Source organism: Chiloscyllium punctatum, chromosome 41, assembly GCF_047496795.1.
Source record: "Chiloscyllium punctatum isolate Juve2018m chromosome 41, sChiPun1.3, whole genome shotgun sequence".
Taxonomy (NCBI): Eukaryota; Metazoa; Chordata; class Chondrichthyes; order Orectolobiformes; family Hemiscylliidae; genus Chiloscyllium; species Chiloscyllium punctatum.
This window is the reverse complement of record NC_092779.1, coordinates 25,729,146-25,746,146: the sequence shown is the minus strand read 5'-3', so window position 1 is coordinate 25,746,146 and position 17,001 is coordinate 25,729,146. Positions and strand designations below refer to the sequence as shown.

Here is a 17,001-nt window from a genome sequence, read left to right as displayed (position 1 = left end):
AACCTTCTGATCTAGTGGTGAGAATGTTTATGCACTGAGGCACAGCAGACACCTAAATACTGCTAAACCACTAGGGTTAAGACACATGTTGTAATTATACAAGTAGAATATAAATGGTTAACTTTGTCAGCTGTATAGGCTTAAGGTGAGGGGGAAAGATTTTAAAAAGACCTGAGTGATGACATTTTCAAGCAGAGGGTAGTACATGTATGGAATGGACTGCCAGAGTAAGTGGAGGAAGCTGGTACAATTACAATATTTAAAGGGCATCTGGATGGATATACAAATAAGAAGGGTTTAGAGTGATATGGGCCAGATGCTGGCAAATGAGGTTAGATTAATTTAGGAAATCTAGTTGACATGTTGGACTGAAGCGTCCATTTCTGTGCTGTACATCTCTATGACTCTATGTTGCTGCCTATTTGCAGAGGCATTAAGGAAGAAATTAGCTGTCATGGTTTGGATTCATGGAGGAGCCTTTGCTATTGGAACAGCACAAGGCATCGGTCTCCTGAACGACACCTCATACGATGGCAATGAGCTGGCCCACCATGGGGATGTCATCGTCGTGAGTGTCAACTACCGCCTGGCTGCACTCGGCTTCCTCAGTACTGGGGATAGCAATGGAAGAGGTGATCCCATTTTCTAGAGTACAGCACAAAGACACATTACACTAAATCATTCCACAATGAACACTGATAAATTCGGTATAAATGCTTTATGACAAAGTGTACAGTCAAAAACAACGGCATAAATTTATGCAATGCATTTCATATAGTGAAACATCTCGTAGGAGTGTTATCAATGAGAATTTGACAATGACCCACATAAGGAGTTTTGGTGATGAGTGCCCCAAAGCTTATTCAAGGCAATTGGTTTTAATAAGCAACTGAAGTGAAGATCAGGAGATAGAAAGGCTGAAGAGGGATGGAGTTCTAGGCCTGAGGGAGCTGAAGGCATGTATGCTAACCCTGAGGTAAATGTAAATCAAGGATAAGAAAGAGATAAGAATTGGAAGAATGGAGAGATCTCAAAGTTTGTCAAATTCCAGAAGGTAACAGAGTCAAGTCAGGGTGAAGATATAGAGGAATTTAAAAACACAGGTAAGAATTCTAAACTGAGGCATAACCAGACTGGGAGCCACTGTTGGTTGGTGTGTATAGGAATCGATATGTGAAAGGAATTTGTTACTGGTCAGGACATCTGCAGTTGAGGTTTTTGGTGTTTACTGAGAGTATTAGGTGGGAGGACATTAAGGAGAGAGTTGGAGAAATCAAGTTGAAGAGGCATGGATGAGAGTTTCAGCAGTAGGTAGACTGAAACGGGAGTGGGTGGTTACAAATTAGCACAATGCCTTATATCTCTTCCACTTGAAGGCCACATAAATAAACTGTGGAGAGACGTAAAGGTGGCTATCAACTTGCATTTATAACCTTTTGATGAGAGAGATCGAGGTTTCCACTTTTTATGAAGAAATGCTTCTTGACATTTGTTCTGAATGACTTAACTCTGGTGTTATGCCATTTTGATCTGGACTGCTTCAGGCATTAATCAGTTCTTTTAAATGTCCTAAGCACTCTCACGTGATCATGACAACAATTCTAGTTTTCAGAAATTAACTCTTCCAACCTCACTAATGTTTAGATGATTCTGTGCTGACCTCCTGAAAGGCAAGTTTATTCGATCTGGGAGTTGGTATTAAGAACGGAACAAGGTATGCCCGTGCAGCCTAAACCTAGCTTTTTATGACATTATTTCTTTCAATACTATGCTATGTGTTACGATCCTTGCTTAAGATAATACTGAATTAGTCAGATCCCAGAGTAATACCTGACTTGATAGACCATAGGTTTTATTTTTGTGATTTGTTTTAACCATAATGGTCAGTCATTCAACACTTTCTCAAGAAGCTGATAACAAAAGATCAAGGCTCTTACAATGAGTTCAAAATCTTGAAACATTTTGAACACCAAAAAAACTATTTGAAAATTCTTACTACAAGTATCAGAAATAAAGATTCAATCCTCACAACAACCTCACAGATAACTGAACCTTAGTGAAGGGTCACTCTGTTTCCACTTTAAAGCTCCTTGGAGCATCGGCAAACTGTACGTGATATCTTTCTGGCCAGCACTAGCATTTACTCCATGCTATTCCTTAGTCAACACCTTTTCCTCAAACTCTTAAGTAAAGTGTGAACACAGCCCTCTTCTTTCTTAATATGGATGCCTTAAACTTCAAATCCACAGCTTTCTGTTTCTGAACTATTTCATTTACTGACATGAAGGAACTTAGGATTTCTTTGAAGTCCAAATTGCTTTGGAGATTGCAAAGATAACAGCACCATTGCTGCAATAGACTTGTTCTCCCTGACAAAGCGTGCACACAGCCCAAACTTTGGGATGGTTCTCTTTTTCTACATGGAAGCTTATTTCTTTCTTTGTCTCCTTGCGTTTTTGAACAGCATTATCCTCTTCTTGCATTGTTTTCTAAAGCATTGAATATTCAAAGTTCAAAGTTTTATTAAAGCCTCATTTAAGTGCATGTATACACATTTCCAGACAATCCAGTACCACTCATGGACCTCAAAAATTACATTGTGACTACGTCTCCCTTACTAATGCAAAAATATAGAAATGGAAATCAAATTTAAAGGTACCCATGGATTTATACATTTTAGAACCCAGCTTTCCATAGAAAATAATCATGATCTATCATGAAATTTCACCACAAAATAAGGCTGTTTATTTTACCATTATGGTATTTTGAGAAAATCCAAAGAAGATAGTCACTACCAAATTATGTCTGAGGAATTTAGGTTAAACCTCTTTACCCATAGAATGGTTAGAACATGGAACCTTTTACCATATTGAGTAGTTAAAATATATAAAAGAGGTGTATAGAAGTGGAATATAGGTAAATATATGAGTGAGGATGGACTAAAACTTCATGGTAATAAAGTTAGAAAGAGTAGGTGGGAGAAGACTTGTAGAGCATACATGCTGTCACAGACTAGATCAGCTAAGTTGTCTATTCTCTCTGCTATAAATTGTTTATAATTCTGTGGAGCAACCTTACAGAAAATGAATATGGGTAAACCAGGGGCTAAAAGCCAGATCCTAGCTTGCCTTTGACATCACTCATAGATTTAGAACTAGTGATCTTCATCATCAAAGCTCATCCTTTATGTGGAAGTGAGAAACTTCAGCACCTGTGGAAATATACCCTAACATGAGGCATCACCTGTAGACTAGACAGTAGGCAAGAACATTGGAATTTGAAAATTAAAGTCCAATGCTTCTTTTAATCAAATGTAGGTAATTATGGCCTGTGGGACCAACACATGGCCATAGCCTGGGTGAAGAATAATATCGCAAGTTTTGGAGGAAATCCAGAGCTCATCACTCTATTTGGTGAATCTGCTGGAGCTGCCTGTATAAGCATGCATGCATTATCACCAATCAGCAAAGGGCTCTTCAGGTATCTATGCAACAGCATTTTTTTTAACTTTTTATCCAAGCTTTGGTCACCAGCAACACGCACTGTAACTTTTTTTTTAAGTTTGTGGTTGATTCATTTAAGTTTGCATTATCTTTAAAGTGAATATTTATCAATATTGCCCTGAAATAATCAGAAATTAAGGGTTAATTTTCCAGGAATGCACGTGAACTACCTGGGAGTAACATCATGAGGCACAGGGAACAATTGTGTGCTTTATGTTATTGTCTTTGAACACTGTTGTTTATTAATTATAAAAATATTGGATTTTGGGGGAGAAAAGGTTGTTTGGTGAACAGTCATAGTCATAGAGTCCTACAACATGGAGACAAGGCCTTTGGCCCAAAATGGTCCATGCCGACCAATATGTCCATTCACGCTAATCCCACTTCCCTGCACTTGGCTCATATCCTCCTAATCCTTTCCTATCCATGTATTTGTCCAAATGCCTTTTAAATATTGAAACTCCAATAAGAACAGGCCCAACCTACTCAACCTCTCCCTCATCAGTCAGTTCCTCCGTATCCAGGATAAGTCGAGTGAACCTTCTCTGGACTCCCTCCAATGCCCAGTCCACCTTTTCTTAGATAAGGGTCCCAAAACTATTCATAATATCCCAGCTGTGGTCTGACTACTGTCGATAAAATGTGGAGCTGGAAAAACCACAGCAGGTCAAGCAGCATCAGGCCTGATGAAGGTTCCTGCCTGAAACGTTGACTCTTGTTGAAATGTCAGGAATTGTCCAACCAGGTAAGGAAGAGTTTGTTCACTTTCCAATTAGTCAGAATAGTGGAAAACCATTGGGTGGGTCTATTGTGGACAAAATGTGGGGATGGAGTTGTTAGGACTTGGGAGTAACTTCCAGAAGGTATGTGAATGCAGGTAGCATCTTCCCTCCCTAATTGAATCCTTGGACCTTGGGAATTTCTGGACCCAGCAACTCCCGAGAAGGCCTGATTGCTACTGCGGACCTCTCAGATCCGGATTGGTCTGACGCCCCGCTAAGGGAAAAAGCATGTACCAGAGGTTCCCCTGGGAACATGCCCAGCATCTGAAAACAGCGAAGAAAATCAATTCAATATTACAAATGCTGTTTCAAGGTACAGGTCAGGATTTTCTCTCATCTTATTTCCGTTTCTTTTCTCACCCTCACGTTGCTTCTCACCGCCCCCCCTCCCCCCTCCCCCCCCCCCCCCCCCCCCCATCAACACCCTCTCCCCTACCCTTTTGATTGTTCTGCAGACGTGCCATTTCAGAGAGTGGTGATGCCCAGGCAATGTGGGCTGTGAATCGAAACCCGCTCCGGAGTGCTCGTCGGGTTGCCCAGGCTGTGGGGTGCCCACTGGAGGATACCGCTGCCATGATGTTTTGCCTCAGGCAGGTGCCTGCTAAAGACATCATACTGGCTGTTCGAGTGACAGAGCTTCTTACTGAAAACAAGATTGTGTTTTTCATTCCATTTGTTCCTACAATCGATGGTAATAATTTTAAAAGCAAGTCATGAAAGTATTTAAGGTAGTCAGGAATAAGCAGGGGTGGATTAACACATGGGAAGTACAAGACTTGTGCACAGGGTTTTCAGCTAAATATAAAGCCACTACATCAGGGAGCTGAATCACTTAAATATAGAATATTAAGCTCTCAGCTGTAGCTCACTGGTAACATGCTCAAAGTCATAAGTTTTGTGTTTCAGTTCAGCTCTAGAGACTTGAGCAGTAAAACTGGGCCAATGTAGCTTTACTGAGGAAGCGCTGTAGAACTATTGGGCAAAAGGTTAAACAGCCTTCATAGCTAACAGTGAAATATACCATGATATGATTTGAAGAATTTACAATAAGGTTTTCCTTGGGTTTTTGGTATTAATCTCTAAGGTCACAATTAAAAGTAATGATTATTTAGTCTTGTTCGTTCACTGGACTATGCTGTGGAGAAATTAGCTGTTGTTTCCCCTGAGTTACATCAGTGTCCACAGTTTAAAAGTACTTAATCAGCTGTAAAATATTTGGAAAATCTTAAGGTCATGAAGGACACAATACAAACCAAAGCCATTCCTTCTTTGTTGTGATATCATTATCATTATCACGTTGACATTCTATGACCGATTTCTTATTACTCTTTTGTTACTCATTTGTGTGTTAACCATTGGAGGGAGTGAGAGTGTGAATTGGGGAGGTTACTGTGCAGGTATAATGGAAGGATCCCAAATGCGTTTGGTGTCCCCAGTCCCAAGAATTTTAATTTATTTCGACTAAACCACTCTACTTCAGGGGATGCATCATTGCATTGAGTCCTGGAATAACATTGCTTGAGCCTCTTGCTGTGATTTCCTCATTCACAGAGGTTTCCAGGCTCATCTGACTCAACGATATACAGTAATGTTGGACAGGAAAGAAGAGAGGTGGATGGGCTATCCCAGCCAACAATGATGGACCATACATTGCAATACACGCACTCACCACTCACCCAGAGCAATGTAGTTTCCCGAGAGAGCTGCAGAATGCTTATAAGAAAACCAAATAAAGAATTTGGGAAACTATTTTCTAGCTGATTAATTGGCTGAGTAAAAACAAAAGCCCCTGACACAAGTGAATATGAGTGGATGAGTATAGTAGGCCATTTTTATACTTTAGTTTAGCCATCCTTATCATCCAACACTTGAATACAGTTCACACTGACACATGTACCAGGATTTTAAAAGACATCAAAGAGCTGGCAGGGAGGCAGGGTGGGTAGGGTTGGAAATAGACTTCTGGCATTTAACCAGTGGTAGGAAAGGTGGTGGATGACCCGACTGCCTAGACGCAATTGAGACTCTAAAGTGATGGGATTCTTCTGAACAGCTGATGGTTTCTTTATCACGTGGAGACGCTTCCATGTAAAATCTTGTGACTTCCTTACTGATCCTTACATGATGTCTCCTAACTGGAAGCTCTGTGGATCATTGAAGGTACCCTATAAATAAATGCCACCACTGCTCCCCCCAACAACGTCCTTATCGATCACCTTCTGCATCCTCACTGGGGCTTGCCTGAATGACTGCAATGATCCCAACGTTGGTTCCTGAGCTTGTTTATGATGTTGCACTGGGTCATCTGCAGTACCAGCAGTGGCCATTTCTCCTGGTGGCACTGCTGAGATTAAAGAACTGGCAGCCTCCCAATTGTCTGTTTGCTCTTGGGAAAGGGTTCTCCTTCCTTAACATTTGCAGCTCATTGGCTGTCTGATTAAAAATGTGGTCAGGACCACTAGAAACAACCAAGGTGGAGTCACCCCCTGACTCTCCAGTCCTTGCAAGAGGCCTCTGTTGCCCTGTAAAACCCAGTTGTTAATTCCTACTTTGTCCAGTCCATATTCACATTCTTTTCCAGCTGCCCTACTTACACAGTGGCAGTGTCAATCCTCCTCCCCAGTTCATATTCACACTCGGTCTGTCCCGATCCATCTACATTGACACTACAGTTAAGAAAGCACACCAATTCATCTACTTTCTCAGAAGGCTAAGGCAATTCAGCACATACACAACAACTCCTACTAACTTATATAGGTGCACAATAGAAAGCATCCCATCTGGGTGCATCACAGGGTAGCATGGCAAATGATCTGCCCAAGTCCGCAAGAAATCACAGAGTTGTGAACGTAGCCCAGTCCATCACGAAAACTAAACTTGTTTTCATGGACTTCATCTACACTTCCCACAGCTTCAGGAAAGCAGTCAAAATAATCAAAGACCCCTCCCAACCTGGTTATCCTCTCTTCCACCTTCTTCCATTGGGCAGAAGATATAAAAGTTTGAAAACATATACTAACAGATTCAAGAACAGCTTCTTCCCCGTGGTTAACAGCCTTTAAATGGACCTCTCATATATTAGAGTTTCTTTGCATCTTCTCTGTGGCTGTATCATTATATTCTGCATTCTGTTCTATTACCCTGATGTACGTACATATGGCATGATTTGTGGATAGCATGCAAAACAATACTTATCAATCTATATGTGACAATAATCAAATCACTTCAAATCAAATCAAATCTTCTGTCCTGTGAATTACCTTATCCCGACAGTTCACCAGCTGTGCAAGCCATGGGTGAAAAGTTCTGACCTTGTAAACTGTTGATAGGTTAGCCAATCCATTTCACATCATGCAGGAGTTCAATTTCTATGATGAGTTTTTAATGGAAGAAGATGCGACATTCTGTTGATCTTAGCTGTAAAACAAAAATTTCAGATTTTCATCTCAGTGATGAGATTGGTGAGTGAGCATCTGTGGTGATAAGAGTTAACGTTCTGAGCCTGATATGGCTCTTCCAGACTCAAAATGTTAACTCTGTTTCTCTCTCCACAGACCTGCAAAGTTTCTTCAGAACTTTCTGATTCTATTTCAGATTCCGAGCCTCTAATGCATTATCTTTTGTCATAAAATTGGTGATGTTTGGGGGAAATGAAGGAACACAAGAGAGTGGATTGAGGAAAATATTTTAATGCGGTTCAACTTTTGTTTGTGTGGTAGTGAAAGCCATTAAACATCCACAATAAACCACTATTTATTTGTAACTTGTGGGCCTTGTGTCACAACCTTAGATGGGAGTCAATGGCTCAATGTGTAGCACTCTTCCCACTTAGTCAGACGACTGTACATTCAGAGTCCTGGTCAAGAATATAAGTGCAAAGCCTAGGGGATAGCACTCTGGAATAGTTCTGAGGGCGTGCAGGGCTGCTGATGAGTAGTACTTCTGTCAGCTACTACTCCAAAGTGTTGTCTGCTTTCTCGGATCATGACAGATGCTTTGGCAAATCCAAGCCTTTTATTCTTGTTTGACCAGGTAGAATGTTTAACCATTGGGTTATTGGAGGTTACTCCCCACTCGTCAACAATTAACTGTCATATTCTTAAAACAAAGAGTCACTCCACTGATTCATCAACATCACTGTTTTCTTTCTTTTTGGCTTTATTCAATGCATTTATTTCCATAATTCTGATTACAGGTGACTTTCTCCCTGCTGAACCAGAGATGCTGTTTGAGAACAGTAGAGATATTGATTATTTGTTGGGCTGTAACAATGGAGACGGTCATATGTTTGTGGCCACCTGGTTCCCAGGCGTGAATTTTCCTTTTGGAATTAGTGCGGCTAAATTCCGAACAGCAGTGGAAAAGGGTGTGGGTGAGTAGTTAATAATTCAGAAATCAAGTTAATTTAATTCAGAAATTATTGTGGACTGTTTCGGATGAACTCAGGGAATATTCCCAGGTTTTTTCACATCGTTATTAATATCATCCCCAACCCTATCAATGCACGAGGTCAATCTCAACAGGTCCCCTTATGAACCTAGAAAAGAATGGAAGGAGCAGATAAATTGGTCTGGGAGGGAATAGGTTATTTTGGCTTGGCTTGGGTGATAGCTCCACTAGGACCTACAAAGTTTCAATCATTCTGACCTGATGACCCCCTTTTCAAACCATATCTGCTGCAAGGGTTTTGACCTAATTTGGTCTGTTCACTAGAGGCATGATATAGTCAATATAAGCATATCATACCGGGTTACTCTTGCATTTACTATATTTGTTCCAGTCTGTTCTCATGAAGCAGTAAAAAGGATTAGACAAAAGCAAGATTTTGAATTCCATTTTAACATACATATTATGCATCTGCTAACTCTGTTCTTCCAGGTGGTAAATGTTGCAAGTTTGGAAAATGTTGTCAAAGGACCCTTAACACTTGTACACTTGAGTATATCCTGAACTCTGTTGTCCACATCCTAACCCATGCCAAAATAAGTTCACCCACCTTTCTTTTCCTTGCCAATCTAAGTTTTGCCCCCAACTGAACAATGCCCCAATTTTAAAAAGTAACATCCTTGTTTTCACAAGTCTCCATAACCTCATCAGCTCTTTCTATCTCAGAAAGGTCCTCTAGCTTTACAACTCTCTAACTGTAACAGCACTTCATTAATGTTTGACTCTTCAGTATCCCTGATGTAAACTCAGCAACATTGATGGTCATGCCTTTAGTTGGTGAAGACTGAAACTCTAGAGTTCCCTCCCTAGGTCTTCCCATTTCACCATCTATCTGTCCTAAGATCCCTGTAAGGGTCTTAGACCCTGGAATTTTGATAAGGCATTGGTCCCCTGACATAATAACTCATTATGGAGCTCAATGTTGTTATGACCAACTGATGAGAGGTGAATCAGCTTCCCTATTATTTGCAATAAAGCTTTTGTTTATTTTTAGCACACAGCTATATCATACTTCCATTAAAATTTAGTTAATTAACATGAAATAAGAAGAAAATTACAAAGTTTTGTTTTAAGGTGAGAGGAGAGAGATTAAAAAAGACAGAAGGGCAATTTTTTTTACACAGAGGATGGTTCACATGTGGAATGAAATTGCCAAGAAATGGTGGTTGTGGGTACAATTACAATATTTAAAAGACATTTGGCTAAGTGCATGAACACAAAAGTATTGGAGTGGTATCTGCCAGGAGTAGGCAGGTGGCACTAGTTTAGTTTGGGACTGTGTATGGTGTGGATTGGTTGGATCAAAGGGTCTGTTTCCATGCTGTGTGATTCTATGACTTTATGAACGAAACAGGAATTTTATTACTTACTAATGAAAAATAATAAAGATGCAACATTAAGCACACACACATACTGGTATAAAGTTTTAAAATGGCTGTGACACCTAATACAAAAGGAACATAACAACAACTGCAATATAAACTCACCAGAGGCATTAGATTTTAAACTGAAACCATGATTGGTTTGATTGATGTCCTATATCCCCAGTAGTGGTGAATATTGCAGGTATCTTTGAGTTCTTGGTCCAACCTGCCTTATAATATTGTTTTTTGACAGGCTGAGAGAAAGCAAGGAAGTATAGAGTCTTCCAGTTCTGCAGTTTTAAATCCATTTTTCTCTTGATGCTGTGCCAATGCAGTTGCTTGAAATACAATTCATTTGTGTATTCCCATTTCTGGCTTCATTTTTTTTCCCAAATGGGATAATTTACAGACAACATCTTCATTTCCCAATGTATGAAAATTATCCACAAAGTTGTAAGGATAGCAGGAAATACAGATCTGAGTTTCAATGCATTTTTGTAAAGATATTAATGTCAGATCAGACTGATTATTGCTTATTGATGGTTTCATGTGCTGGCTCAACCTGTGGTCAGCTGATTGCTGCAGCCATTTTATGTCTGTTTTATTTTCCCTTTTTAAAAACCATTTTAGTCCATGAAGGTCCCAGGTATTATAATCAAACAGTGGAAGTAAAAATGATAGTCCATATTTTATCACTTTCATAACAATGTCAAATTGTATTTGGTAATAATCCTGTGTAACATCTTTGGACAATTGACTACATTAAGGGCACAATATAGATACAAAATACATAGACAAAATACTGCACATGTTGGAGGGAATAGGTTATTTTGGCTTGGCTTTGGTGATAGCTCCACTAGGACCTACAAAGTTTCAATCATTCTAACCTGATGACCCCCAAAATTATACAGACAATATTGGAAATACACAGCAAGTCTGGCTGTCGAGTAAAAATTAGGTTAATCTTCCAGGTCTGTTGTGCTTCACATGTTGCAGGTTCTTTGGGAGAGGCTGCAGTGGAGTCAGCTATATTTGAGTACACCGACTGGGAGAATCCAACACAGCTTTCCAGAAGGCAGGGTTTGTCACAACTGTACACAGATTTTGAATTTTGCAGCCCAGCATTCAGCTCTGCGCAGAAGCACATGATGATCAGCAGGTAAGAAAGTCACAAAGAGCAACCCTGGAAAAACATAAGTCAATGGAAAATGGGGGAAACTTTTCCACTGGTCAAAGTCACATATAGTGCAAAGGAAGGTGGTTGTCGATGTAAGAGGCTAATTATTGTGTAAATTCTCAGGATAGTGGCCCTAGGACCAACAGTCCTCTAGCGCCTCATCCATGACCCTAGTTCCATCATAAAGCCAGCGGTGGAAATGTCTGATGATGAGTATGCATTATTAAGCCCATTTGTGACTCTCAAAATGCTGAAACAATCCCTGTCCAAATGCAGTAAAATCTGAACAGAATCCCACTGTAGCTGCTATATTGGAAAGTAACATTTGCAGCAGAGTACCAGGAATGAGGATCTCCAACAAGTGGGAGTCTAACCACACCTACTTGACATTCAAAGGCATTACAATCTCTGGCTCTCCAGTTACCAACATGCAGGTGATACCATTGACCAGAGACTTAGATATCAGATAATTGGGGAAGTCCTAACACACTGATGGCTAACAGCTGGTTGCATGCACATAGTTGTTAATCCCTTGAGTTTAGAATGTTGAGAGCTGATATGATCAAAGTGATAACATTTTTTAAGGGCTTTGATAGACTACATACAGGGGAACTATTTTGTTTCTCAGAGAATCACATGAAAGAGATATTGGCTTTAAAAAAAATTAGGCCATTCTGGATGGAAAAGCAGAAACAAATGTTCACACCACTGTCATAGAAATTTAGGGAATTGTCCCTCAAAGGCTGTGGATACCTGGGTAAATTGCAGCTTTCAAGACTAAGATTGATAGAGTTTGTTTACCTAAGTACATCAAGGCATATGAAGCATAGATGTTAAATAGGGATAGAAATCAGCCATGATCTGTATGAATGGTGAAATAGGCCCAAGGTGCTTAAAATGCCTGCTCCTGTTTGTTATGTTCCTATATTTTGGCAAAACGTCTTTATTACTGTGTTCAAATCATCTTGTAATAAAGCCCAACCTTTTGCCTTCCTAATTATTTTTCTGTCCCTGCATGCTAATTTTCTGTCCTCTTTATATGAGTACATTCAAGCTCCTCAAAGATGAATATTTGCAAGTTTTATGCCTCTCAAAAAACTCTGCTTTTCTATTCTCATTCTCACAAAAAAGGGCATACCCTCATACTTCCCAACATTATACATTATCTGCCATTTTGTTACGTACACAAACCTGTCTGTTTCTCTTTGTAGCATTTTGTGCCCTCCTCACAGTTTATATTTCACTTAGCTTTGTACAACCAACAAATCTAACTGCATTACTCTTGGTCTTTTCATCTAAGTTATCTCTCCAGGGAGATAACTTTAACTACCTGTTAAAGGGAGGAAGCACCAGCCTTTCACCCTTCTTATGGTTCACACGACCAGCTAATCCTTTCAAATTACCTTTACAGAAGTTGGCTTCATGAGCTGTATATGTCCAAGTGTTAGACACCCCACCTAGTAAAATATTCCAACGATTTCTCCAATTCTCACACTTGTACAATACCTATTCCTTCAGTCCTCCACTGAAAACTGTCTTTTTAGCTATATGGAGGAATAGGGGATATGGAGACAAAGTGCAAATGTACCATTGAGATAAAAGACCTTATAGAATAATGGATAGAGATTAAAAAAACTGCAGATGCTGGAATCCAAAGTAGACAGGCAGGAGGCTGGAAGAACACAGCAAGCCAGGCAGCATTAGGAGGTACAGAAGTCAATCTGAAGAAGGGTTACACCTAAAATGTCGACTTCTGCACCTCCTGATGCTGCTTCACTTGCTGTGTTCTTCCAGCCTCCTGCCTGTCCAGTTATAACATAGTGGAGCAGTCTGAGAAACGATATTAGATTACATTAGATTATTTACAGTGTGGAAACAGGCCCTTCGGCCCAACAAGTCCACAATGACCCGCTGAAGCACAACCCACCCAGACCCATTCCCCTACATTTACCCCTTCACCTAACTCTACGGGCAATTTAGCATGACCAATTCACCTAACCTGCACATTTTTGGACTGTGGGAGGAAACTGGAGCACCCAGAGGAAACCCACGCAGACACAGGGAGAATGTGCAAACTCCATACAGACAGTCGCCTGAGGCGGGAATTGAACCCGGGTCTCTGGCGCTGTGAGGCAGCAGCGCTAACCACTGTGCTACCGTGCTACCCACAATATAGTCTACACCTGCTCCTATTTGTTAAATTCTAATATTCAGGCTCTAAATGCTGATATTCCCTCATTCTACCCTTCTCTCCTCTTTTAAGTTGCTTCTTAAAACCTAGCTGTTAAGTCAGACATTTCGTCACTAGCCCTAATATCTCCTTCTTTGGCTCATTGTTAATTTTTATGCTGTGGTTATGCCCTCGTGGAGCATGTTGGAATATTTTACTATTTTAGACATGCTGTATAAATGTAAACATTATACTTTACAGTACTGAATAACAGCCCATTTTATCCAAAACACTGATCCTTCTGTTTCTTTCAATCTGAATTACTTAACTAGCTTTCCCATCTACACAATCACTCACCCACTCCATCTGACAGAGAGGTCCATACTCTTATCACTATTTGAGTAAAGACTTGGTGTTGCTATTAAGGGTAGTGAAATATTCCCTTTTATGCTTAGAGAGCTAAAGTATAAGCACTGGAAGCATTGCAGTAGATATGCAAAACTGCAGTTCAAACACATCTGGAGTACCACACTTTGAAAGGATAGATTGACATTGGAAGGAGAGCAGAGAATATTTGCTAGATGGTCACCAAAGCCCCAAGGATTAACTTATGGGAAAATATATGAAACAGATTTTTATTCTTAGAAATTTAATGGTAAAAGGGTGATTGATTGAATGATGCTTTTAGGATTTTAGATGGAACTGGTAGGTTTGACAGAAATTTTCTTTTGCTGAATTGAAGTCAAGAGAACATAGCCTTTAACATCAGACTTGGACCAGAAAGGGGAGAAGTTAGGAAACACTTCTTTACGCTAAGAGTGATACATGTATTAGTAGAAGAATGCTGCTCCAATTAACCATTTCATGACTGTGTTTAAGAACCTATTTGGGTTCACAGTGTTGGACTAAATGTCTGACTAAACAGATAGGTTTTAAGAGGCAACTTAAAAGAGGAGAAAAGGGTAGAATGAGGGAATATCAGCATTTAGAGCCTGAGTATTAGAAAATAACAAATAGGAGCAGGTGTAGACTATATTGTTTCTCAGACTGCTTCACTATTTTATAAGGAGAGGCTCGTATCTTGCATTATAGCAATTTGCTACAAGTTACATTAACTGATTAGACATTGTTACTAAAACTATTAGGATACATAGATGACATATCTGTTTGTTTCAAAATCTAAAGCTATTCTTCTGATTTCATACCTAAGACTGATCTGTGATATCATCAGATTGGGTGGAGCTTGATGTAGCCCCCAACATTAATCCTTTCAGAGCAATTACCGGCACTTTATCAACAAAAAGTGTTAAACTGTTCGTCATGAAAAGCAGTAAGCAGTCACTCAATTAATAAATCTAAATCTGTTATCAAGACATTTTTACTGACCAACTGTATTATGAATACACAGCCTGGGCAAATGGATGGAATTAGGATAATTCTCACTGAATCTAGAACAGTCTCAAAAGGGATAAATGTTCCTTTGCCCCTAATGAGATCTGGAAATATTCCCTCAAACATTGTTGTGGTGGGGTGAATTGTAAGTTTTCCAAATTAAATCATTAGATTCCTACTGGGGGTAAAGATGAGCAATAGTGAATCAGATGGTAGATGTAAAATACAGAACTTTCATGATCTAACTGAATTGTGAACAGGCTTGAGGGGCCAAATGACCTCCTCCTGTTCCAACGTTTTTATATCTATATTCTTATGTTGTTGAAACATTGAATTACAGTTGCAAGGATAAAGTTTTCATTAACACAAAGCATCATTTTTCTACACAGAAGTGTCAGTCAAACATATGCTTACCAGTTCTCGTACCCATCCAAGATGCCGAATGCAATCTGGCCAGAATGGATTGGTGCCCTTCATACAGAAGAGCTACCATTTGTGTTTGGCAGACCATTTTCCAAGCCAAAATCCTACAATGAGCAGGAGAGGAATCTGAGCCAAGCCATGATGATGTACTGGACCAACTTTGCGAGAACAGGGTAAGTGGAAAGAAGCAAGTAAATACGTGCAGAACGTGTCCAATGGTGACATGACAAAGCTGGACTCATCCATACTGGAAATGGTGTAGCTGGGGGGAGTTCAACACATAACAGTGTGAGATCCTGGAAAAGAAAGGTTTAGTGGTTCTAACATTCAAATGTGGAACCTTATATCGGTTAAGCTTAAACTCAATTACTTTAGGTACATGTCCTACAAAACAGGTTTTTACTGTTTATGAATTGAAAATGGGAACTGTGCAACTTTGATAAGTGGTTCAATGTGAACATCACTAATCCCAAGTCCCTTTATTCCATCGCACAGACAATTCAGTAAAAACTTTTAAAGGCATTGTTGTGTTCAGATATGTCAAGTAACTGAGTTGCCAAACCTCTAGAATTGTCCTGGAAACTTTAGGAATTGAAGATTAGAATCAGAAACAGTGGTGCACAAAGATTCAGAAGTTAGCATCACACATGGGTGATACAATAAATGTGTTTTGCTTTCATTTTCCTTGAGCATGTTTTGTTAGTTTGGAGATGGGAAATAAATGTTGTTTGACGAAACTGGATAATTGGAAATTGTGTGATTAAATCTCCAGGAATATGTCAAACCAGAGCTGGCAACTTGCCAGCATCCTTGTATCCAAAATACACTGCAGGTGCTCACTTAGGATCCTTGGGCTGCATGTCCAAACCCATGACTTCTACTACCTAGAAGGACAAGGACTGCAGTTTTGTCATGGAACAGAAGAATCATGGAACTGGTCTGGCACAGAAAGAAACCATTTGGCTCACTGTGTGTGCTCAGATCTCTTTGACTTAGTGTCAATCTTTTACCTTTTTCTTATAACCTTGTACATTGTTTCTTCTTAACTAATCATCTAAACGCTCTCTTGACTGCTTCAATTGAACATGCCTTCACCACAGTTCAAGGTAGTGCTTTTAGACCATAACTAATAATTTCAAATTACTCTCTTCCATGCCTGACTTGGAACAATATTACCATTCCTTCATTGTCCCCAGGTCAAAATCTCCTTGTCATAGCACTGCGGACATACCTGAATGATTTGGACTGCAATAGTTGAAGAAAGTATCTCACCACCACCTTCTTAAGGGCATTAAGGATGGGTAACAGTGGCTGACCAGCAATGCCCACATTCAGTGAAATAATTTAGGAAAAAATATCAAGAGAACATATAGCATAATTTTCTTTTCTTCTCAACTCTGGGAGATGTTAGGTTAATTTTAGCCATTTCATCTCCACCACTGCACAGCTTGAATTTAGTTAATTCAGCATAGATCAGTTTGATACCTTTTAAATTCACATCAGGAAGCATCATTCTGCATTAAGCTTTGCCTACAAACCAGACACCATTCTTTACTGAGACAATGGATGGGTCTTTCGTCTTTTGTTCTTACTAGCTTCATTGAGTAATCAGGCAGTTGGCAAAAATGTTATTCTGGTTTTATATTCCAAACTGGCAGATATTAAAAATAATAGGAATTAAACTTTTTTAGACAACAAGAACTATTAAGAACTGTATCACATCAATGATTTCTTTTTTTAAAAA

At 39.6% G+C, this 17,001-nt stretch overlaps 1 protein-coding gene across 1 annotated transcript in view; it reads left to right on the top strand.

Moving 5' to 3' along the window:
• The window catches only part of LOC140464931 (uncharacterized), a 64,569-nt gene that overhangs the window by 13,883 nt on the left and 33,685 nt on the right, over positions 1 to 17,001 (top strand). The window contains exons 4-9 of the mRNA XM_072560575.1: positions 429 to 632; positions 3,318 to 3,480; positions 4,741 to 4,976; positions 8,481 to 8,657; positions 11,092 to 11,254; positions 15,224 to 15,430. Of these exons, the coding sequence (XP_072416676.1) occupies positions 429 to 632; positions 3,318 to 3,480; positions 4,741 to 4,976; positions 8,481 to 8,657; positions 11,092 to 11,254; positions 15,224 to 15,430 (1,150 nt within the window). The remainder of the gene's footprint in view (positions 1 to 428; positions 633 to 3,317; positions 3,481 to 4,740; positions 4,977 to 8,480; positions 8,658 to 11,091; positions 11,255 to 15,223; positions 15,431 to 17,001) is intronic.